Source organism: Barbus barbus (assembly GCF_936440315.1).
Source record: "Barbus barbus genome assembly, chromosome: 30".
In the NCBI taxonomy this organism is placed as follows: Eukaryota; Metazoa; Chordata; class Actinopteri; order Cypriniformes; family Cyprinidae; genus Barbus; species Barbus barbus.
This window is the reverse complement of record NC_136758.1, coordinates 20,533,205-20,558,040: the sequence shown is the minus strand read 5'-3', so window position 1 is coordinate 20,558,040 and position 24,836 is coordinate 20,533,205. Positions and strand designations below refer to the sequence as shown.

The following is a 24,836-nucleotide window of genomic DNA, read 5'->3' as shown; positions in this document are numbered from 1 at the left end:
GTCCTAAGAACTTTGTCTCCACACTACCCTCATACACACCCTGGCAAGTTCAATTGCAAGTTCAGCTCAACAGTTGCCCCTGTCACCTTACATTACAGAGCTCATACGACAGCATGAGAGACAAAAAGAAAGAACGCCAAAGAAAACTGACAGACTGATAACAGCCCTAAATCACCGTTAGCAGACAATCTTCACCAACACTACTCTCCAAACTCAGCTCGCAAAACAACTTCAGACAGCACCGAGCCAATGGGGCAGCGCTCATCGCTGTAATTATATCATGCCTGAGGAAGGCCGAGACACAGACCCATGCAAATTCAGATTAAACCTGCAGCGGCGGGGGCCAGTGTGTGTGTTTGTGTGTTAGGGACAGGACCTTTTGATCATTTGGGCACTTGGAGGGTGCGCTAATCACTCCTGACAGGCCCTTTCTGACAGATTCAGCGACAAACTTCTCGATTTTGTTCTGGTTTTTGAACTCTCCTCTGCCCTGCGGGGACTTGTCAAGCAATCTGATGTCAATGACCCAATTGTCCACTGGGCCCTTTCAGGTAACCCCAATGAGGTCCATGCCCCGTCTATTGTCTGCGAATGAACTCTAGCGCTGATTGCATTTTCTGGTAATTAAGCTTGTTCTCTCTCCCCACTCTTTCTTTCATCGCAGGGCACCGTTTGGTGGGTTCGCATCAGCGAACGGGGTTCAGCGTAGTGTCATTTGCATGATCACACAGGTGCTGGGTTTTCCCACCATACCATCCCGCTCATTAGGTCATCGTGATGACGGAAGCGCATTTTGTTTAATTGAATTCTCATTAGTGTTGCTACAAAAGCCCAGCCACTGACCTCGTTGCTCCCGGGGGCACCAAGCTTGTTATAAGCATATCCTTTCGCATAGGGTTTAATTCTGTTGTGAATAAACCACGGTATGAACGCTACGTGCAGGAATTAACGGTTGCTGGTGTAAAGGGAGCTAAAGATGCGTTCGTATGCATGTGTCGGTGTTATTGCACTCATAAACACATATATAGTACTGCAATATACACGATTCTTTGCCAAAAACACAGTCACTTCTGATCACTAAGGTTTATGAGACAGGAGCCACCAAAACCCACACATACACTAAATATACATAAGCATGTGCTTTCAAGGCTCCAAGAATATCCTTGATGGTAGTGTTCTCTTCCAAATATGTCCCAGGACACATTATTTCTGAAAAAAGAACTCGTCCATGGGACGCCACCCCAGTGATCTGTCAGGCACCTATTCAAACACAATACTTACTCTTGCTCTGGATGAATATGAATGTGTGGTGACTATAAATAGTATTTGCTCCCTTGAAAGTTCTCATGTTTTATTGTTTTACAACTTTGAACCACAGAGAATTTCCTTTGACCTTTTTGACACTGAAAAGGAAAATGTTCTGTGTGAAAGCTACAGTAGGGCCTTGATGAGACTTTTTTGTCTATTAAGAAAACTTTTACTTTTATATTTGGTTTGAAATTAAACTAAATAATTTTTTTCTTTCAGTTTGAAAGATAAGATCAGATTTCATGTTTTTAACCATTGGTGGTGGCTTGTTACAAGATAAAAATAAGCATCCAGAGTAATAACATAAACCAGTGCTTTCCCAATTTTTATGCTGTGGTCTGCAACAAAAAATGATCAGATTTGGATACTGAGCAAATTAAAATAATCAGTTGCAAATTGCAAAACATCCATTGCTGAAGCTTTAGACAAAATCATAAGCTGGATGGACGGATGGATATATAAACAAATATTTAAAAAAAGTTTGCATATGTTTTGAAGTTCATACTCAAATTTCAAAACATCCATTGCTGAAGCTTTAGAAAAAAAAAACGCAAAAAAAAAGAATACATAAATAAATGAATGGATGGATGAATAAATAAATAGTTAGCATATATTTAGGAGCTCATACTCGGGGAATAAAAAATACCTTAGTTTTATTCAGAGGCCAAAAATAAGAAAATTTGCAAATTGCATATTTATATGGACAAAAAAGTAAGATTTAATTCTGATAGTTTGTAATGTAAATCAATGAGATCGTAACAGTATAGCAGACTAATTAGAAAAAAATGCATATAAATACAGTAGCAGTTGTCACTATATATCTCCTAATAATGTCTTAGTAAAGATGAAGACCTATATATCTGACTTTTCAATCTTTTTTTCCCCCATAAAACATTTAATAAGGCTTTGTGAAGCCAACATTCAAAGTTCATTTGAATTTCAATCCATATGCCAATGTATATGTCATTTTTCCTTTCAAAACTGCTCAAGCTCAGTCATTAGAAAGTCAAAAAGTCCACTACAGTGAATATTTTTTAAAGGCACCATACTCAGAAAGGTCTTTTTCCTTTGTGGTCTTGTCTTCACACTTGCTGCCTGCCTCTTACATTGCTAACCCACTCCAGGTGGAGTGGCGCTGGCGCCCTAGAGAGATAGTTGGGAAATGCAGAGGGGGCAAGAGGTGTCAGATCCCGAAAAGGCAGTGAGAGGAACCCGATAGTGGCTGGGTGCTGGAGGTCTGGACTGGGGCAGAAGGGTCTGGGGCTCCGGGTATTGAGGGCAGGATTATTGGGGACAGGCTGAGGAGAGATGAGGGCAGAGAGCAGTCTGACCCAGCGGGAGAGAGAGAGAAAACCAGAGAGAGAAAGAAAGGAAGAGCTGGTGAGATGGGGGTTAAAAATTCAAAAGAGAGTCTAAGGAGAGGAATGAGATTCAAGGAATGCTGGAGAAACCACAAGGTCAAAACAAGGAAAATTAAAGAATTAAAGAAAGAAATAGAATAAATAGTGCCTATTTCATCCACCCTTTTAATGAAATGAAAAACAATAATATGCAGTATTGTAGTGTATATTCCTGTTTTAGGAATATTTGATTCTGCTTAATCATTGGTGACATTCAATGGTTAAACATTTTTGTGTAATTATGTCTAAACTGTTCCCGCAACCAATTTCCTTCATAGTTGTGATATTTTCATGGCTCTTGTATGACTTTGGTGTCTTTCTTTAACATAGAGTATTTATAATTAATGTTTAAAATCTATTTTACATTTATTTGGAAAACATAATCAGGAATTATGCACAGCCATTTCATAATTAATTAATTTCATATCAGGAATTATGCACAGCTATTTGGTAATTATCACAAAATAAACTCCTTCAAGGTGATATCAGACCCACTTTTTATTCTGAAATAATTCAGATTAATAATTTTTCCTTAATGTATTCAAATCATATTTCAATTTACTATTTATCAGTAAATCCTAAAAATCACAGGTACTTCTTTCAGAAATGTAAAAAAAAGCTGTTAAATGATAGTGTATTACACTTTAAAGACAGAAATGCTATTGTTTCAATAGCATGAAACCAGTGTGATTAAATCACAATCAATTAAATCTACAACTGATTAAACTTTTAATAAGGCTTTATTAAGCCAACATTCAAAGTTACACTTTAAAGACAGAAATGCTATTGTTTTGGGATTAAACAACCTTTACCTGTTCATCAGAGATGTCAATTCTCATCAGCGCTCATAAAAACAAACTGCACAATTACGTCAATACACTGTATTATCTCCACTGCGGTTAAAGCTCTACAATAACACACAATGTAACAATGAAATAACAAATGTACCTTCAAGGCATATTCCGTGTTCAATACAAGTTAAGCTATGTCAACAGCATCTGTGACATTTGTAAAAACGTACAACACTTTTTTATTGTTTGGTAATGCATTTAAAATGTACTTGCCATTATGTTCATTGTTAACTTTTAAAGCAACAAACAAGCAACACTTTAAACATTATACTTGCTAACATGTAACTACAGTGTAATTGAATCGCAATCAATTATATGTACACCTGATTAAATCGAAGCGTTTATAGCATATTTATATACTATTATAAATTTTTAATGACCTTTTTATACGCTTTATTATAGATTTTTAGATTCATTTATATAATCTTCAGTTTTCTTCTTAGTTTTTATTCATTTGATGCTTTTGTGTTTATTAGTTTTCCTTTGACTTTTTTCAGGTTTTATTATTAGTTCACTTTTGAATTCTCTTTAGACAGTTTTTAAGAGTTCAGATTTATTTCAAATAGCAAAAATGTTTTATTAGTTTTAGTTAACAATAATAACCCTGGATTGTACAAGAAGTTAATCTGCCTAGAACAGAATATCACACTGATAAAAATACGATTTTATGTAACTTTTAGTTTAATTAATACACACTTTTGTATGAAAGAATAAAAAAAAGAAAAAAAAAGAACGAACTGCACATTTCAGTACATTTTTAGTAATGTAAGTTTTGTATGCAACAGATGCAGTCTAATAGAGCCTGTTTGAATAAATACCTTGTAGTTGAAAAAATTAAACAAAAGAAAAAGAAAAGTGTGGTTTAGATATACACAGTTGTGGACCAACAGGTTTCACTCTCTCACTGATGTCTCCACAAACACACTCTCATATTCCAGGAGGACTTGACTTCCTGACAGATGAACCCATTTCTCTTTCATTCTCTCTCTTATTCTCTCATCCTTTTCCTCTTCTCTTCCCCTCTTTTCTCTGATAGCGTCTGAGACACAGGACGTCTCCATACTAAAGTGCTGAAAGACTTGGACACGTCCTGTGACAGAGACCTAAATGAAACAACTGCTATTGGACCACACACACACACACACACACACACACACACACACACACACACACACAAACCTGCCTCAGTCTTTTCATTTATCAACCATCACTGTCAAGTCTTACTGAAAAGTATTTCTGTATTGCCATTGTTGTGCAAGTTAAAATGAATATAAGTGGCATTAAACAGGGTGTTGTTTGCAGTTTAAGGCAAAACTAGCAGCACAACACATGGCAGCTTGCTTGTGACGTTAATCTCTTTCTTCTTTATAGCCTAAAGGTGTGAACATTCAAATTAGGCATTTCCTCATAAAGGTTAAACACATTTTCACACACACACACATACATGCATGCACACACACAGTCTCTAAAGGCAGCTTTCAGATGCACACACTCAATATCTCAATGTTAATCTAAAAGTGATGCAAATCTCACATTTCCCCCGTTCTGTTTTACATGTTGAACCTGAAGTAGTAAGATTCTGTTGAGGAAGACCATTGTAAAAACTTCATGGGTTTGATAGGGTTAAACCTTTTAAAATATGAGCCTTTGCAGATGCTTCCTAAACTAATTACAAGTGTTCTCTACTTTGGTGAATAAATATGAGTGACTTTAAAAAACAAAACGTGACTGCTTCTAGTGGTCAGTGGAGAAACTGCAGTGTGACAGACAACATGATGAACTAGGTGCTATGAAGAAATTAACATGGCGATACATAAAGCATTTATTTTATTAACAGACAGACCAAAATGAGCTTATGACTTATGACTAAGTGGTGTATGCACTGCTAAATTATGTCATTATGTGTATATATACACACACACACACACACAACGTTCCTGTACATTTTGTTTAGTGAATTTCAATGAGCGTTTCCCTTCCATTTGTTATAAAGTACAGGATAATAATTAAAGCAGATGTTTTGGTACATCACACAGGTAAAAGCCTAGAAGGTGGCTTTAATAGATTGCACTTGTTTGCAAAAACATATTTAGTGTTTTATTAGTTTTCACCAAAGAGACTCTCAACAGACAGACTGATGTTTCACGCTGACTTTACAGCACTATCTGGCCCGTGAAATAGCTTAAAACATAGAAACCAAGAAAATGACATTTTCTTTAAAGAAATTTGCACCTGTCCCTAACATTTTTTTCCACATTCATGACTTTTCCAGGCCTTTCAAAATTCCCTGATATTCTGAGATTTCCCATGACCTGTTCAAGGGTCGAAGAAAATCAACTTTGTTTTAAACCTTATTACTGGTTTAGATCCAGATCCTATCGGCATACAGATTTCCTCTATCACACAAAACACACCAACAAACCTTTTCCCACACATTTAACTGTCCAACACACACACAAAAAGGAAAAATCATCCCATCATTTACACAAGTACGGTACAAACAGCAAAGTCTTCTGTCAACTAGTCAGATTCACTCTACTGTCATGCTTCGCAAAGATAAAGCTGGAGTGTTTTGGTCAAATTATATGCTAATTAGTGCATGCTGTTATTTAAATTAGAGAAGGCTGAAAAACGGTAGAATGACAGACTAAGTACACAAACAAACATGATTAAAATGAAAATACATCACTCTAAAATGGATTGCACATAATGTTTTTAAAAATACAATCCCAAGACATTCAAACTTAAGAAATGTATTTTGAAACCACTTTAAAAAATACTGTTACTTAAAAACAACTTAAGATTGCAGTTACAGAATTTCATGACAGATTTCAAAGTTCACCCAAAAATGTAAGAAAAAATCATTTACTCTTCATGTCATTCCAAACCCATATGAATTCTTTGGAACATTCAATTTGACTGTAAATCTTCCCTTACATGATAGTTCTGAAATGAACCAATGGTGTTTGGTGTTAACATGCGATTTCCCAAATTTCAGTAGTCCATTTTAGAATTTCAGAGAAGATTATGAGTAAATAACTGTTAACTTCACAAAGCAAAGACAAAATACCATAATACTGAACTTGAGAAAAATGTTTTTTGAAAAATGCTTCAATGTTTTTTGATGTATGTAGTCAAATAAACCACTTTTATGATACTTTTATGTTCTTTATCTGTCATTTTTGGAGCTTGCCTGACAGGCCGAATCCCCATTCACTTTAAATTATATGGAAAAGTGCATACAGGATATTCTTCAAAAATATGCTTTTTGGATTCCATTAAAAAAATTAATGTGGGTTGGAATGACATATGGGGGAATAAATGATGAAGGAACTTTAATTCTGTGCACACTATGGAAATGTAAACATAAACAAGCTGAAGCAGCTATGCATACACAAAACCCTGCTAACATGCACTATTTTAGTCAGTTTTTCTTCCCGCTCAATTTCATTACTGTGAAAACAGGCTGAAGGGTGCACACTACAGAAACCTTTGACTTTTGACTCCTGCCCCAGTAGAGGGAGAGCGAGGCCATCAGGGATACATCTGTGCTAATGTGTCCACGTTATGCGTAATAAGAGATATCTCTACAAAGGCAGGTTCAGATCAAGTTACAGATCAGATGCGCTCAGATCCACTTTTAAATGACATTTTTAGAACATTCTTAGTCTTCCTGAACTCATATTAGGCTTTGGGTTTTTTTCTGAACAAACAATGCTGCACGCAATATTCTCTATTAATCATTCTGTATCATTGTCACTTGTATTGTAGTATTTTTCATCTGTAAATCACTTTGGGGAAAGCATCTACTAAATAAATAAATGTAAAAGTCATTGTTCGTGCTGTACGTCTGTTTGTATTTTAGTGTTTAGTGCTGCTTTGAAAGAGCATTAGCGTTAATCCGAAGTTTAGGATTAAACAGTTTTAAACCGAGGATTAGACTGCAGTTTTGATGCTGATCCCATGTGGGTTTGTATTGGACAATCAAGGATGGTCAAAAGTGGATGATGCAATCAACTGCCGCCTTCTGGGTTTCAGCTTCAGGGAGCCATAGCGAGGCTTTAGAAACAATACAACATCAATTCACAGTTAATTTTCAGGAAGTACTAGAGTGGGGTCTGAAAGTCTGAGACCACCAGGGAAAATGTTTGTCTTTTATATTCTGCTTTACATTATAATACAATCGAACATGAAATGTTTGCATGAGCACATGTACCTCTTTGCGTGCTGTTTTGGCACGGGCGAGTTTCACACTCTGAGATCTGCGCAGACCCTTCTGCACTGACGCCTCGTCTTCGGAGAATACTCCATCTGTTTCCTCCTCATGCCCCTCCCCTGCTTGTTTATATGGCTCTGTTGGAGAAGATGCACAGAGGAAGCAATAAAGATCTCAAACGAGAGGAACTGAACCTTGAAGGATTAGTTTACCCAAAAAATTTAAATTCTGTCATCATTTACTCACCCTCATGCCGCTCCAAACCCCTATTGGGAATTTGTGGAACAGACCAAAAATGAAATTTTCCATACAATCACAACAAATGGATTCTTTTAAGTCTCATAAAGGATGCTAAAGTGCAATGAAAATGATTGGAATATAGTGAAAAAGTTGTATGGAGCTTATTTATCTTATCATCGGTCTCTTTTCATTGTAAATTCAGTTTTCTTTTGTCTTTGAAAGAAAGTCACATTTTTTTTTTTTTACTAATGGTTTTCATTCTGTTTTTTTGGTTACATCCAGCTGAACTTCCGGGATTGCTTTTCAATACTTGTTCTACCACTAGAGGGAGACATAATTATTTTCTGATGACAGACAATGTGTTCCACAAGGCTTCATTTGCCCTTGAGGTTTAAAAAGCTCATTTTGACTATTTTTACAGTTCATTTGTTTCTTTAGTTTAATTTAGTTAAATCAGTATATAGTCGTTTTTCTTAATTATATAATCAATCCTTTACCATTATGTAATCAGCTATGATGTCATTAAAGGAAAAGTTTACCCCAAATTTTTAAAAAATAGCTAAAATTTACTCAACCCAGGCCATCCAAGATCTGAACATATTTGGAGAAATTTAGCATTAGATCACTTGTTTCACATCACTGCAGTGAATGGGTACCATCAGAATGAGAGTAGTTGATAAAACAAAAATAATGCACAAATTACGCAAATAATCCACAAACTGCAGGTTTGGTAATAAATCCACCATTAAGACCTTTTTGAACTTTGTTGCTTCTGAGTCCTCTATGCATAATAATAATAATAATCCATAATAATGCTTTCTCCAGTGAAAAAGCTGTCGTTTCTGAATCAGGAGAGAAATATGCATAGATCATGCAACATTTCCAAGCAAAAGCAAATATATTGATGGATTTAAATGTGAGAGGACAACAGAGGATGGACTTTGTTACTGGAGGAAGCATTATTATGGATTTTGGACAAGTATTTTGGCCAGAAGCGACAGGTTTAAGTTAAAAGGTCTTTATGATCAATTTGTTTTTTAAAAACACACAGCTTTTCAATTCATAATATGTAAATTGATGGACTGGAGTCTTGTGGATTACTTGATTATTATGATGTTTTTATAAGCTGTTTGGACTCTCATTCTGACGGCACTCATTCACTACACAGGATCCAAGGAGAGCAATTGACGTAATGCTAGATTTCTCCAAATCCGTTTCAATGAAGAAACAAACTCATCTAAATCTATTTTTTTGGGTGAGCTATTCCTTTAATGCATGTACAGTACTCACCAGAATCAGCAGCTCTAGGGTTAGCAGGCTGGAGGGCCAGTCGGCTGGGCTTTGAGAACGCTGATTGTTCAGAGGGTAACTGCGTCAAGTCTGGAATACTGAAACTCCTCAGACGTTCACTGATGGCACCCTGACCCTGTGACATGAGTCATGTGGTCAGCTAACATGGTGCACTGAGCAAACAGAATTCAAGAACCAAAAACCTTTGAAGCTGTGGCTACCTTTACAATACACAAAGACATCTTTTATTTAACTTCCCAGTTAATAATGGTCTAATGATGTGCTGGTGATAGGTTAAAGCAGATTGAAAAAGAAAGCAAGTTACCTGGACTAGGTGCAGCAGCTACTGCTGGAGATTAGTTTAGCATGTAGACAGAAAGAGAAAGGAAACAGGAAGATTTGAACTAGATTTTTACGCAAGTGGAAAACGTAAGTGGTGCATGTCTATGATATTCTTGTTTCTAGATAAGAATCAAGATAAGAACAGTAGACCTTATCAAAAACAGAAGAGCACTAGTGATTTAGTTCTTTTTTAGGAACCAGACATGGCCAGACAGCAAATTTGATTTTAAAGAAGCAGTCAAGGGAACAGGAGAAGTCACGGTGAAGAGCACATGTCATTTTTGCAGTGCATTTTCTGTGTTAGCATGTCAGCATTGCTGCATATGTTTTACGTTTTCTTTGTGTGTGTGTGTGTTAGCACAATGATACAAGTTTCCAAAAAATGATTTCTGAAGGATCATGTATCTAGTGACACTGAAGACTAGAGTAATGGCTGCTCTTACTGTTATTACTGTATTTTTTTAATCAAACCTTTGTGAGCATTTAACTAACAAAAGTTCTTTAATATTTCTTTAAATCTGGTATACCCTTTCATATCAATCCTTTTTATTTTAAGCTTATAACAGCATAACAGAAATTAAAGTAAGCAATAAATCACAAAAAGAAGTAATGTATCAATGCAAAATAAAGTTTCTGCTTACATGGAATGAAAGCTGACCAAATCAGCTTAGTTAGCTAGGTTAGCTCAAATGCCTAGTATAAACAGTGCATTGGTGTACAAATGAGCACATGTGTTCATACAATACCTTCACAGCAGCGGAGACAGCAGCAGCAGCCGCGATCGTGAGACCCTGACGCCCGAAATTCACCATGGTCTCGTAACTCTTCTCTCTGGCCTGAATGATATATTCATCAATGTCCTGAAAAACAGAATGTGAAACATTTCAAATAAATCTATCATTTAAATTCACCCTTAACCTCCAACTAGGAGTTGTTTGACAACAAATAATTACAGAGGGCTGGGAAGAAAATATGCAGGCACAGTTAAATGAACTGTGCAGTTTATTGTTAGTTCATAATGATCATGTAATCGACACATCCAACTAACCCAATCCGTCTGTTTATCTCTTAACGTCATTTATGTAATCATTGATTATGTAATCCTCTTGATTCCATAATACATTTCAGTATGGATATGTGTTCACTGTCAGTGAACGCCTATTCCCAGGGAAACTGATGATGTGTTTAGGTCATTACCCTCTCCTTGGATGCCAGCATGGGGTGTAGGAACTTCCTGTAGAGGACACTGGCTCCTCTGGTGTAGGGAGACAGCAACCAAAAGACGAAAGCCATTTTCAGTTCGTAATAAACTGGAAACCTGAAACAATCAAGTGCAATCAATGTGTAAACAGGAATGATGGAAGACAAAAGAATAAATTTGATTTATGCATTCTCTATGATTTTAGTCTCTTGGGCCTCAGGCTTGGTGGATCAATATAATAAAGTTACAGCTGTTTAATATACTCAAATTCAAAGTCAATATATTGCCCCCCGAATTTGTTTTTTTTTATACATTATATTTTTATTTCTTTCTGTATTATTTATATTTAATTCATTATATTTAACAAAGAGTGTAATTTTTCTTAAAAAAAAATAAAAAAGAATTTAGAAAAATCTTAGCGAGCAAAATAAGCAAAACTGATTTTTTTTTTTTTTTTTTTTTTTTTTTATGTCACGAAACTAATGAAATGCATTGGAATTTAACCGAACTGAAACTGAACCTAACAGACTGGTTCCTCTAACTGGCCTGAGGAAAACAAATGGAGCTCAACATCTGCAGCACCAGATAATAGCCCTTTTCATTTAAGAATGGAAAAATGTTAGTAAAACCACTTGATGCAAAATCACTCCATGCAATCCGTTAACAATTATTTATTTGCCTCTTTCCAGACTGTGTGTGTATATTTACCAAGCCAACGAAAGATCTGTGATGGTCTCCACCACAGTATAAAGAGCAAACACAATCCAGTACATCATCCATCGCACCTGTCAAACCATAAACGCAAACACACACTGTCTGTTAGATGTATAGAAGTGCTACTTACAAAAACTTACCATGTACGTACTTATTATATAGGAATATTATTCATTCACTATATGATATACATCAAAGTGCAATGGTATCACATCACTGTACCATGGTACAGTCATAGTATTTTTTGTAAGGAAAGAAAAGGAAGTACACAAACCACAAACAGGGGACACATGGTGGAAGAACAGTATTAAATTGCTCAACAGCTCAGGGTTTAGTAACTGACAGCCTGTGTCAGAGACGAAGAGGAACCAGGATATACAGACAGTTTAGCTGGAGCTCTTTATTTATTCTGGCTATTAACATTCTCTAAACTCAAATGTTAATAAGTGAAGAATCAGTAGAACATGGATAAAGATATGCATGTGCCTTTATGAACTGAGTACTCACATATTCTTTGACATTCTTGGATTTGACGGCTTTAAAGGAGCAGTATGCAGGATACAGCGTTCCAAACAAAAGACTGTGATAAAGCACACACATACATACAGTACACGTGACATGATTTATATTCAAAAATATTATGCACTTGTTATATGCAAGCAAACAAATAAAGGTTGGCGAACTAACAGTTCAACATCCAACCAATCTAAATTTAGATACCCTGATATCTATTTATTTTTGCATTTGGATTATCTTTGCCTTCATCTAACACTTAGTCTTTAAAAAGACTAATCATTTATTTGAATATATACACAGTATTTAGTAGCATTGTTAAATGTAATCTTTAGCAAATTTTGTATATGAGGAAATTCACTTGTAGCATTTAAAATGACTGATCTTAGTTTTAAGTGTTTTATTTTATATTTATTTAGACAAAATAGTGTAGAATTGAGTCATTTATCAATTATCGGCCATTACATTGAATATCGGTGGATCCCTATGCACAATCTTATATTTGATGATAATCCATCCAGATGGCAAATCATTCCTTTGCCTTTGGTTACAGGCCTACTCAAATATTAAATCTGAACATTGATAATTCAAAATGCTCTATTTATTGTGACGGGTGAGACTGAAATCCTGTTGTTGTTTTTTTCTTTAAAGACGTGTTAACTTCTCAGTACATACACACAGTAAATTCACCGCCTTCACTGTAACTGGCTTGTGTTTCCCTGAACCATTTATTTTCAAGTAGCTATGGGAACGACATCACTGCCTGATACCGTCTAAAGTTATGTGTGATCATGGGTGTGTGTGTGTGTGTGTGGTGAGGGACTGTTGGATGGATTCCATTTATTGCGTAACGTTTCTCCACTCTAAAAGATCTCTACCATAAAGCAAAATAAGTGCTAAAGTCAAGAGCAGAGGCCATCTTTTAACTTAAAACAGTGAAACTGTTTTTAATTAAACAACTGCAGCATCACCAAGTCACTATTTCCAAACACAGCCTGCCTTGCTTTTACTACTAGTCTGAAGAAAGTGTTTAAACGCTGAACACATTAGAGTCACAATGGTTTAGTCATGCATTTCCTATTACGCTGTTCTCTGGGCAAACTCGTGAGGGTAAAAAAAAGAAGAGTAAGAATTAGGAATATGTGTGTGTGTGAGATGTTACTGCATACCTCTAAAACAGCTAGGCCTTGTTTGCCGATGGCGAATAATTCATCATTTTAACTTACAGTAAGAACACAAAAGGCATTTCAAAAGACCTTCAGACTTTGAAACCGACTATAACCTACTATATATAAATGTATTTCTATCAGTGACAACCAGAGACCCTTATCTCTTATATTGTCAGTACACTAAAGATAACCAAACCCACAGCAAACAGCACCTAGTGAGATGAGGCACAGAATGTGCTTTGCTGTGCTGACCTTTTCCGCAAAGAAAGGGACACACCTACGGTAACATTACGGTCTAGCAGGAAAACAGCAGTTCCTCCCTGACAGACAGGGACTTTGAATAAAGCAGGTCTCCTGCCAAAAACATGATGAATTTCCTGCTCTACTCCACTACGTCAGCAAAATTGATGTAGGTTTTTTTTCTTCTGCATAATTTGTGAATTTTTATTATGGTTGATTCAGAGGTTGCTAAACTTTCTTACCAGTGAATTTCCAAGATTTTTTTTTCCATTACATTTCCTATGATTTGTGATGGCTGGATAAGGTTTTTGTGCACTCACAAAAACAGTAATTTCCAGCCTACTAAATAATTCAGTTCTGAGCATAACTATACATTTATATTGACTGTAAACATTTACATGACCTTTTAATTTGTATTAATTTCTATTACTTTTCTGGGCCTGGAAATTAAGCTTTTAAATGGTATATTCCAGGACTGTGGGAACCTTATTGATAGTGAAAATATGTCAAATAAGAATACTGCAGAAATTTAGTAACTGTAACAGTGTTATTTATTATATTGGGGGACAAACCATCATGCTTTATGCATTTTTTCCCCTTTTTAATCCTGACCAACAACAAATAAACAAACTGCAATATGTTTTATGTAACGTACTTTAGAGACACAGGGACAGTACAGAGTGCATAGATGTTATCCGTATGAAATAAATGCGCAGTCAGCAGTTTTACTAATGTACTTTAAGCTCAGAAACGTAAATAGTTTTCAATAAATACTCACACGATGACCCTAGATATAATCCAAGACACCATCTTCCAACCTGTTGCACTTTTAAGTTATGAGATTCGATGCAGTCCAGAGGCATAAACTATTCAAATAAACTATAACTAATAATAACTTCTGTCTCGCTTCTCCAACCGCTAAAACGCAACCACTGAGTTCCTTTTTTTAACGCATACTTCCTGATATCCACAAGTTTGCAAGATGACATCGTTATTTGACGAATAACTACTGGTTTAAGCTGTTGTCTTCTCTCTACATGATGTTCCGTTGTGTTAAAAGTGTATCTATTGTTTTCCTCTTCGCCTGTCCTTTTCGGACTAGGGACGATGTCACCTTTGATTGATGGCACGACTGGCCACTGATTGGACGTAGCCTCGGGTTTGTCCCGCCTTCTGCGTTTACTGATTGGACTACTGGCGCTAAACAGGGTCACAGGGCGGAGCTGCTCATCGCTTCCATGGTGTTTGCATACTAGGATAGGAATGATTGAGTTTGAAACGGGTAATTTGGAAACAGTTTTTTTTGTTTTTTTTAGATTTTAAATGCTCTTTAATGAATGTATGCACAGATACATTTATATTTTTAAAATATAATATAAAATATAAAATATAATATAAAATATGAAAGCTAAGAGGTAACGTTAGACTAAAAGCATCAAAACACCCTTAAGGAAATCAGTCTCAAAGAATGATAGAAAAATTGGAAAAGGTTAATTTTCCAACCATTGCAACATTGTCTTGTAGGTTCTACAGGTGTTTAAGAATTGTAGTGGCTTTGTTGCCATGTAGTGTGAAGAGAAAATTGCATGCAAGGGGCCTCTGAGGGTCTTTACTCTCATTCAGTGTTAAAGAAAAACTGTGTGAAGGGCTAAACAAGGTCAGTCCATCTCAAGTGGTCCAGTAGAGTTGGTTGACCGTTTATCATTTTGATTATTTCTATGCATTGTTATTGCAAAACCTGAGATTTGGGTCAGCCCTGACATTTTTAGGGAGTATGGTGTATGTACAGAGCATGCAGAAATGTCAGATTTGAGACCGAGAGAGAGAGCAAATATCCTTAAAAATACACATTTTGAGAAATATTCTCAGTTTGTATTTCAAATTTTTTGTCTGTTCCAGGTAATGCCACAGTCATTGGAGAATAACTTTTCCTGAGATTTTATCACTTTCCCAATAGCTGTCATAAATTGACCCCCCCCCCCCCCAACAGATTACCACTGTTTAATATAATAATAGCTTTTCTGTAGCTCAAACAGTAGTTCATGTAGCTAACAATGCCAAGGTCATGGTTTCAGGAATACAAGAAAACAGATAAAATGCGATTGAATATAATGTAAGTTGTTCTGGACAAAAGTGTCTGCAAAATGTAAATAAATAATAATTTAATAATAAAATATTTTTATATTTTAATAAAATAGTAGTTCAGTAGTTTCATATTAATTCATATAATATTAATAAATAATCGATATTTTAATTAACACAATTTAATAATTGAGCAATTCAATGTTGTATGCTACATTATTGCTATTATTATTATCATTACTATTATTATTGAGTGACATAATTAGAAATAATTAAACTATTTACCAAACAAAAATGCCAAATCCCTCAAAGAAAAGCACTCCTTCCTCTTTTGTGTAGACTCCAGGATTGGTTCAAGGTTGGATGCGCGTCGCCTTGTCGCTGGCGCGTGCCCAGTCCTTCAGCAGAATCCCTGCGCGCGATAACGCGTCAGCATCAAGCAAAGGATCACTAATATTTCCAATGAATGATACGTCTGATAGCTGACGGACTGCAGGAGCTTGATCCACTCTGGCATCGCGCATCCATACATCAGGGGGAGACGAGGCGTGTTTGAGGTGAGAGTGAACAGAAGTGATGCTTTATGATTGTGTTGTGCATTTTATTGGTGATGACAGGTTTCTGAGGACTCGTGCAAGGGCTGCAGTTCCGTCTGAGGAGCTGTCTGTGGTTCTGAAAGGAACGGGTGTCTGTGCAAGACTGTGCATCTTTGGTTACAAGAAAATTAGCTTCCTGCTCCCGTTTCTGGCGGGCTGAAGCAATATAAGACAGCGAATCTCGCTTGACACATCATAAAGCGTTCGCATGCATGACATAAGGGTGCAGCGCGAGGTGGAACAATGTTTGCATTTAATTGGCTGTCCCACATATATTACAAAACTGAAAAAGTGTGTCTGATCTGTGATCTGCTGTCATCAGATTTTCAGCGTTTAATTAATAACCGGTTCCTTTTAACCTTGAGAGGAAAATTTTCAACCACCAGCTGATAAATGATTTTAAGACAACCAAATATGATTGTAATCCAATAGCTATGCATTTTGGTTTTCACTAAAATATCGTTGGTAAAGCATGGTTGTAATTACAAATGACACAATTAGGTGGGGTTTATCACAAAGATATTGCCAACTGATCAGTTCTGCATTGTGGTAGCATCTTTGATTTCTGTCCAGTAATACTGTTTATCATGCAAGTATTGATGTTTTAAGCAAGGAAGTGAATCATTGTGTGTGTGTGTCTGTGTGCTTTGCTTCTACCCATCAGGTACATATATCCACTGGAGTAGCTGTTTTTCAGAGTTTTTGAACCATGGCGAAGAACAACAGCCTCCATCCAAACAGCAATGGAGAGACGGACGACTCCCCAAACATGCTGGTTTACAGAAAGGTAGGACTTTGAATAATTATTAAGATGGTTACTTGGTGAAAGGTATTGCCTTTTTGACAGAACAAGTAGTGTAAGCTTTGTTTTGAGTACAGTTTTGGGAAAAAAATACTGTGTCTAGACATGAAAGTGGTGTGGGTGATAAAGGGGCTATTTTTCACACTTTTTAGTTTATTTTGGAAAGTCTGTTTCTGTATGGACATAAATCTTGAGAGTTTTTTGTTTAAAAAAAGAAGAAAGAGTTTGCTACCACACATTGACCTTTTGTGGCTATGTGGGGTAAGTTGTCACGGTGGGAATATGCTATTAAATAGCGTGTTACATTTAATCTTTTGCCTTTTTGACAATTTTCCCTTGTGACATTGAGTCCCTCTGTAGGGTTTTTTCTTGAGTAGCAACAGGAATGGAAAAACTTGTGTTTTGAAAAAGGAGAGATGGACATCAAAACTTTTTTGACCTTTCTTACTCTCCATCTTTCTGATGATTGGTAATTTGCAAATCACTGCTTGAGTCAAAGTCATTTTTATTGCTGATTGGGAACTAAAGTCTGTCATTGTGGCTGAGAGCCACTAATGTTACCACTCATCCTATGGAGACTCAAAAAAGAAACATGAATTTTTCACGAAGCCATTATCACATACTTAAAGACTTGTGTGACAAATTACAGTTTCAATCATGGTCAGTCGTTGTATCATTAATTAGTAGCCTGCTTAAATGAGCTCTAATGATGAATCAGGTATCTGAGTGCTTCTCTGTGATGAATTCAATTGTACTTTTATGCTGACATTAGGAACGGGCGATCTATTGAATATTTATTATGCATTTGTGACAATTTTTCCCAGCGATATCAAATTAATCAACATTGCAATAATGCAGTTTTTATTTGTTTTCTTAAAGTGTAAATAACATCTCTCATTTAAATGTTTTTATAAATCATTTCAAATGATTAGCTTCAATAAAACTCAGAATAAATGTTTAGAGATTTGTGCAAAAAGATGAGTTTTGCTGCCAGATGGTGTAGTTACGACATCTACCAGCAGGCACTAACAAGGCCATGTTAACCAGCCAAACCTTGACCCAACCCTCTGATATGATCACGACTAGTATTTCCTCTGTCCTGTACCAGCTTGCCCCTCCGTCTCTCCTGAGCATGTTCAATTTCAATCTGTTCCCTCAGGTGCGGCTGAAATATGTTGTCAAAACGTGGCAGTCAGATATAGTTTGGAGACAGTGAATCATTCATCTATCAGAGGCTGCAGCATCTTCCTGCAGGACTCTATTTTTTCTTCCTTCTTTCAATTCATTTCCTTCACCCTTCAGTTGATTTTCACATTTCCTCGATGCTGCCTCAGTCCTATTAGGTGTGCTGTGCCGTGGAGGTGCATGAACGAGCCTTGCTCTGCAGTCAGAGATACTGTGGCTCTTCTCTTCACATCACAAGACATTAACTCACCCAATTCAGAACTAATAACTACTGGGCCAGCCCCTTATCACAGGCTTTTCTAACAGATCTGGATAGAGCTGGATAGATTTATGAAGGACCTTAGGCAGAATGGTGCCACTGTTCCTGAAAGCATCGCAACCATAACTGGATTGTAAAAAAAGCCGTGCAAAATCGTCATAGAATTACAAACTTTCCCAGAAGCATTGTAAATTAAATAGATCTTGAAAATCTTAGACTTACAAGTCCTTGGGAGTAACTGTAAAGAGGCAGACTTACACAGTTACTTTTCTGATGTCTTTACACTTGATTCAGTGACTTCTATTAATTTTTATTTGTTTTAGAATGTAAATACTTTATTACTTAAATATAAAATTATATATAGCCTATATATATATACACATACATACAGTGGTGTGAAAAAGTGTTGGCCCCCTTCCTGATTTTTTCTCTTTTTTTGCATGTTTGTCACTTTAATGTTTCATCAAACAAATTTAAATATTAATCAAAGATAACACAACATGCAGTTTTTGAATGAAGTTTTTTACTATGAAGGGAAAACAAAATCCAAACCCACGTGGCCCTGTGTGAAAAAGTGCTTGCCCCCTAAACCTAATAACTGGTTGGGCCGCCCTTAGCAGCAACAACTCCAATCAAGCGTTTGCGATAACTTGCAATGAGTCTGTTACAGCGCTGTGGAGGAATTCTGGCCCACTCATCTTGGCAGAATTGTTGTAATTCAGCCACATTGGAGGGTTTTCGAGCATGAACCGCCTTTTTAAGGTCATGCCATTCAGGTCAGGACTTTGACTAGGCCACTCCAAAGTCTTCATTTTGTTTTTCTTCAGCCATTCAGAGGTGGATTTGCTGGTGTGTTTTGGATCATTGTCCTGCTGCAGAACCCAAGTTCGCTTTAGCTTGAGGTCACGAACAGATGGCCGGACATTGTCCTTCAGGATTTTTTGGTAGACAGCTGAATTCATGGTTCAATTTATCACAGCAAGTCTTCCAGGTCCTGAAGCAGCAAAACAGCCCCAGACCATCACACTACCACCACCATATTTTACTGTTGGTATGATGTTCTTTTTCTGAAATGCTGTGTTACTTTTACACCAGATGTAATGGGACACACACCTTCCAAAAAGTTCAACTTTTGTCTCGTCAGTCCACAGAGTATTTTCCCAAAAGTCTTGGGGATCCTCAAGATGTTTTCTGGCAAAACTGAGACAAGCCTTTATGTTCTTTTTGCTCAGCAGCGGTTTTCGTCTTGGAACTCTGCCATGCAGGCCATTTTTGCCCGGGGGGGGGGGGGGGGGGGGGCACTTTTTCACACAGGGCCATGTGGGTTTGGATTTTGTCTTCCCTTCATAAAAAAAAACCCTTCATTTAAAAACTGCATTTTGTGTTTACTTGTGTTATCTTTTATTAATATTTAAATATTTACATTTATGCATTTTGTTGACGCTTTTATCCAAAGCGACTTACATTGCATTCAAGTTACAGTTTTTACATTTTATCAGTTCTATATGCTATATATATATATATATAGCATATATATGACAGTATGTCAAGAACAAAAAATGATTCTTAAGTAGCATGTGAACCACTTTCTAACATGATGTACTTATTTGCTCATTATTTATTTATCAGCAGTGCTCCACTGTTGCCATGTGCTCCATAAAAATTATAAATATAACAATACACTTACATAATTACAGTAGCAATTAAAACCCCAGTAAAAAGGCTCTCGCTAGGTTGATCATAAACTATTGAGACAATATACATACTGTAAGTGTGTTGTGTTACCATAGGAGTATGATGCATAAATTTGTTCCAATTCAGAATGAACAGATGGAATTTCTAGGCTTGGTTGCCCATTCATGAGTTTGTATTTCTTTGGTAAAAGAGAGAATGAAGAATTTGGTGTAAAATTGGCTTGGAAATGTTAAATCATAAAGTGCACTCTGTGTGATTGGCCAACAGCAATCATTAAAAACCTGAGCCTTGTCGGACTCCTTAGTAATCCTGCAATACTTTCCAATTTTAGTGTGACTTAATGAAAGAATCAGCACTAATAACTGTAGGAAAAACATTGACACTCTCTAAATTATTCAGCAAATTTGATAATACTTTTTTTGATAATAGTTTTTACCATTCCATATCTTTATACACCCTTTTCGCACTCAACACATAACACAATGATGAAATTAAATAACGATCTTACTTAATTGTAAATGATGGCAGTTTTACTTAACTTGGTGTTTTGTAGGCCTGTACAGAGCCTGTACTCGTATTATGAGGGAGAGGCAGATACAAAGTCAGAGAGTGGGGAGATAGAATACTAAATCAAGACCTGGTGTCTGCTACATAGTGCCCAAAGGTGCTGGAGAAAAAGATGAGTCACATGTCCCTCAAGTACAGCCTTTGACATGTTACAACACAGTTCTACATGAAAAGCTGCTGTCTTCACACTGTAGTCTACATAAAGTGTAGTTGTGAAAACTAAAATAAAACATTGACTTTCATCCGTTGTATGTATTGTAGGCCTAAATAGTTGAAAATTGAGATGGAAATAGTTCCTCCAAATGTGAACATTTTGTGGTTGTTCTATTTTGCTTTCTTCATTATTATTATTATTATTATTATTAGTTGTAGTAGTAGTAGTAGTAGTAGTAGTAGTATTTCATTATGTACATTACCACTCAAAAGTTTGTGATCAGTGAGATTTTTTAAAAGAAATTATTACTTTTATTCAGCAAGCATGGATTAAATTATGTGACAATATTATAACACTACAAAATATTTCCATGTCAAATAAATGCTGTTATTTTGAACTTTCTATTCTTTTTGTTCTGCAAAATGTATCATGGTTTCTTGGTGGGCCAAAGACATTTGTTTCAAAAATTTTGACCACAAAATTTTGAATGGTAGTTTATGATTATTTTTATCTGTTGGTGTGACCTAATATCTTTGATTTAGTAAGGTTAAATACAATTTTTGACTTGAATAAAATGAATTGATGTAGATATTACTATGTGAAGCACCCCCCCCCCCCCCCCCCCCGTATGATAGACTATATTTTTTTTTACAGAATTATCTGTATAAATCAGCATTTTAAATTGTTTTAATTAGACATTAGCAGTGACATTTCTAAAATCTCAGTTATTTTCTTACTGTCTGAAACACTCATTTCAGCCATTACAGTCAAGTTTCAAGAATATGTAAGTATACTCTATAATGGCTGTCAAAGGCTTTCGCAGAGTTAATCCAAAATGTTTCTTCATTTTCCATGGGTAAAACAATTGACAAGCACACTCATAGCTAAATATATACTGAGCCACACACCCAGGCAAATGTATTGGCTCATAAACATAAACACACACATATATATTGTGGTGCTCCTAAGGCACTTAAGCTATTGTTTATAGCCCAAGGGCAGCATAAATTTCTCGCATTAAAAGAAGCTCAGAAAATGCTGTTTTATTCAAAAGGAGCTTTAGACTTTCCAGCTATCACACTGTGTTGAAAATGCCCAGTAATACAAACTTCTGCTGGTGAATATAAAAATTTATTTTAGCTGATGGAGACACCAATCTGTTCCAACATGACCATCTCCACTTCTGCCTTCTTTTCATGCATAATTCATATCCAGACCAGCATGCCTCTCTTTTTATCATGCTGTACACCCTATGTTGAGTGACTACTACAGCATCTTGGCCAAGCCCAGCACAGAACAGCTCCATTTTGATATGCGGGCCTCCATACAGTATGAGAAACTCATACTGATTTAATCGAGTGTTGAATAGCTTGTCTTTTCTTATCCCTTATTCTTGATTTGAGGTCTGCACATCGTTCATTGGTGGTTCGTGGCCCTGAGTGGAGTTGTCATCGGTGACAGACCATTATGACTCATCGTGTGCTATCTTAACTCTCTGCATATGCCTGTCTTCTGGCTGTTACGTCAGTATGGTTTTGAGAGTGGTAACATATGTGCTGTTAGCGGGGGTTGTAGTGGGAATGAGATAGAAATGAGGAATTGTCTCTTAGATGAATTTTTAGACTCAAAACCATGTTGCGTGACTGACACTTAAGCGGATGTGCCAGCTTCTCTTATTATCACACTTAACGTCATATGTTCTTTTGACTGTTCTTGGTCTTAGTTGATGCTTTTTGTACTGTGCTTGTTTGACTCACTCATGTGCATCTCCTTTCCCACATCCAAGCATGCATATACATATTTTGAATGCAGTATTCATGCATCAAATATACATATGCACGATCATTCAAAATGGTTTGGGGTTGGTAAGATTTTTTTGTGTTTTTCAAAGACGTCTTTTAGGCTGTATTTATTTAACAAAAAATACAGTAAAAAGTTTATATTGTGAACTATTATTACAATTTAAAAAATCTATTTTCTGTATTTATATATTTAAACAAAAAAAATGTATACTGTGATGGCAAAGCTGGATTTTTAGCAGCCATTACTTCAGTCTTCAGTATCCCTCAGAAAGTACTCTAATATGCTGTTTTGGTGCTCAATAAATAATTTATAATAATTATTATTATAATTGTTGAAAGCAGTTGTTCTGCTTAATAATTTAGTATACACTTTAATACATTTCTTTCAGGATTCTTTGATTACAATAAAGAGCAGAATTTATTTGAAACAGACATCTTTTTAAATCAATTAAATCTGTCCTTGCAGGGTAAAAGTAAAAATAAAAAAATGTTACTGGTGCCAAACTTTTGAATGGTAGTAAATGGCTTATTTTTAATGCAATTTTCATGCATAATTTTTTTTTTTGCCATATAAAAGCCACAAAATAGACCATTGTCATAGTAAATAATCATATTTATTTTGCTGTGATGTATTGAAGAATTTTTTCTTCAACAGTGTCAATCAAGTCATACGACAGACTTAAGTAGATTGCAAGATTGACTTATTTATAATATTTTTAGCAGTGGTGCTTTAAAGGGAATGACTGTAGAGATGCAACTTTTCACAGAGCGTTGTGCCAAATGCCGTGAATCACTGACGACAGTTAACTTTGCCTGAGAAGTTGCATCTTATGTTTAATTTAATCAACTTTAAAGCCCTGCCACTACAACCATTACAGCACCACTTTTCCAATAAGTCGACCACTTTCAATAAAATTTAAGACAATTACTGTCAGTCTTCAAATTGTTTGCTGAGAGCAATGTTCCTGTTATTTTGCATAATCCATTTCAATTTTTTTGTTACGACAAAGATATTGTACAATAAAAGATTATAGCTTTAGCCTATATATTTGTCAGTAATTCTACTGAACATTCTGTGATTAAGTCTGTGCTGTCGTTTAATTGTTATTATGGAAATATGTAGTGTTGATATCCCTGTTGAGTACCTGTTGTTGTTTCAGTCTACAAAGATATAAAGATACAAAATACATATTTCCACAAATTTCTGTCTGGAAAACATAGGGGTTGAAAATTATTTGTTTTATTTTTTCAATTAACATGATGCTGCTTCTCTTGTCTACTGGAGTGGAGAGGGCATAGCATGAGTAAGGTTTTAATTTTTTTCTCTATGGGAGCCAAGCAGCAGACTCTCTATGGGATTGACAGCAGAGTGGAGCAAGTGGTGAGATCATCAATAAGTTGGGAAATGTGCAATTTGAGAGGGGAAAATCATTGGTGGGCAGCCAGTTACTGTGAGATGAAGATGCCTGTCATAAATGATCAGCCTTTGAGTTTCTTGTGGATTCAGTGATTAAATCGCATTTTACGTATTGCTATAATTATTTTAGTATAGCTGAGCTATGCCTGTGTTAATGAAAATGAATTAAATTGACACTTGGTTAGCCGCGAAACTGGCTAACTAGCATGTTATTAGGAAAGGCGATTTGCAAAGATTCATAAAAAAACGTAATACTCACTTCTTCTGTAGATGAAGCTGGATCACGAATAATTCACACGACCATAGATGCATTTAGGCAGATCGGGATCGGCGCATTCACTTCAAAGTGAAAGTAACGTTAACCCTCTGAGTCTTCAGCGGCTCAGATGTCGGGAGTAATTGACGACTGCTATATTCATTATTACATCCAACAACAGAACACCTCAATCGCTTAATCGGAGATGTTCTTGTCTTCCCCTGCACCGGAGTCGACACAATGGCGGACAGCTCTCAGCTCACTCAGGGCGGGTCTAAGGTAAAACGGCCTTGTCAATCAACTACGTCATTCTGACAGGAACCTCAGAACAGCCTGATTTGAGAAAGAGAATTTTAAAACAGGGATTTAAAAAAAACACTGGGTGGATTTTTATCACTATAGGATAGATGTGTACACACTTCCAACTCACATTTATGTTCAAACAACTTGAAAGGTGAATTTTGCATCCGATGACCCCTTTAAAACATTATGGGCCAGTTTTACTAACAACTTGCGCCAGCGCAAACCGTCTTTTGG

The 24,836-nt window shown here is 36.1% G+C and overlaps 2 protein-coding genes across 2 annotated transcripts in view; one reads left to right on the top strand and one right to left on the bottom strand.

Annotated features, from left to right (window-relative positions):
- Positions 1-5,358: 5,358 nt before the first annotated feature.
- Positions 5,359-14,609, bottom strand: LOC306850856 (receptor expression-enhancing protein 3-like). The gene is made up of 8 exons (XM_079386789.1): positions 14,263-14,609; positions 12,070-12,142; positions 11,557-11,633; positions 10,845-10,965; positions 10,394-10,507; positions 9,306-9,441; positions 7,776-7,912; positions 5,359-7,618 (listed from the first exon to the last, which is right to left on the bottom strand). The coding sequence occupies exons 1-8, from the start codon at positions 14,292-14,294 to the stop codon at positions 7,544-7,546; spliced, it is 765 nt and encodes a 254-aa protein (XP_079242915.1). The 5' UTR covers positions 14,295-14,609; the 3' UTR covers positions 5,359-7,543.
- Positions 14,610-16,000: 1,391 nt separating this feature from the next.
- The window catches only part of LOC306850069 (regulator of G-protein signaling 7), a 54,577-nt gene continuing 45,741 nt past the window's right edge, over positions 16,001-24,836 (top strand). Inside the window, exons 1-2 of the mRNA XM_079385498.1 lie at positions 16,001-16,123; positions 16,827-16,949. Coding sequence (XP_079241624.1) covers positions 16,872-16,949 — 78 coding nt within the window. The 5' untranslated portion in view covers positions 16,001-16,123; positions 16,827-16,871. The remainder of the gene's footprint in view (positions 16,124-16,826; positions 16,950-24,836) is intronic.

Coding starts and splice junctions, on each gene's coding strand:
- LOC306850856 (XM_079386789.1), bottom strand. CDS start 14,294: ATGGTGTCTTGGATTATATCTAGGGTCATCGT. Junction 11,634..12,069: donor CCAAGAATGTCAAAGAATAT/GTGAGTACTCAG, acceptor ATGGTTTGACAG/GTGCGATGGATGATGTACTG. Junction 10,966..11,556: donor ACAGATCTTTCGTTGGCTTG/GTAAATATACAC, acceptor TGATTGTTTCAG/GTTTCCAGTTTATTACGAAC.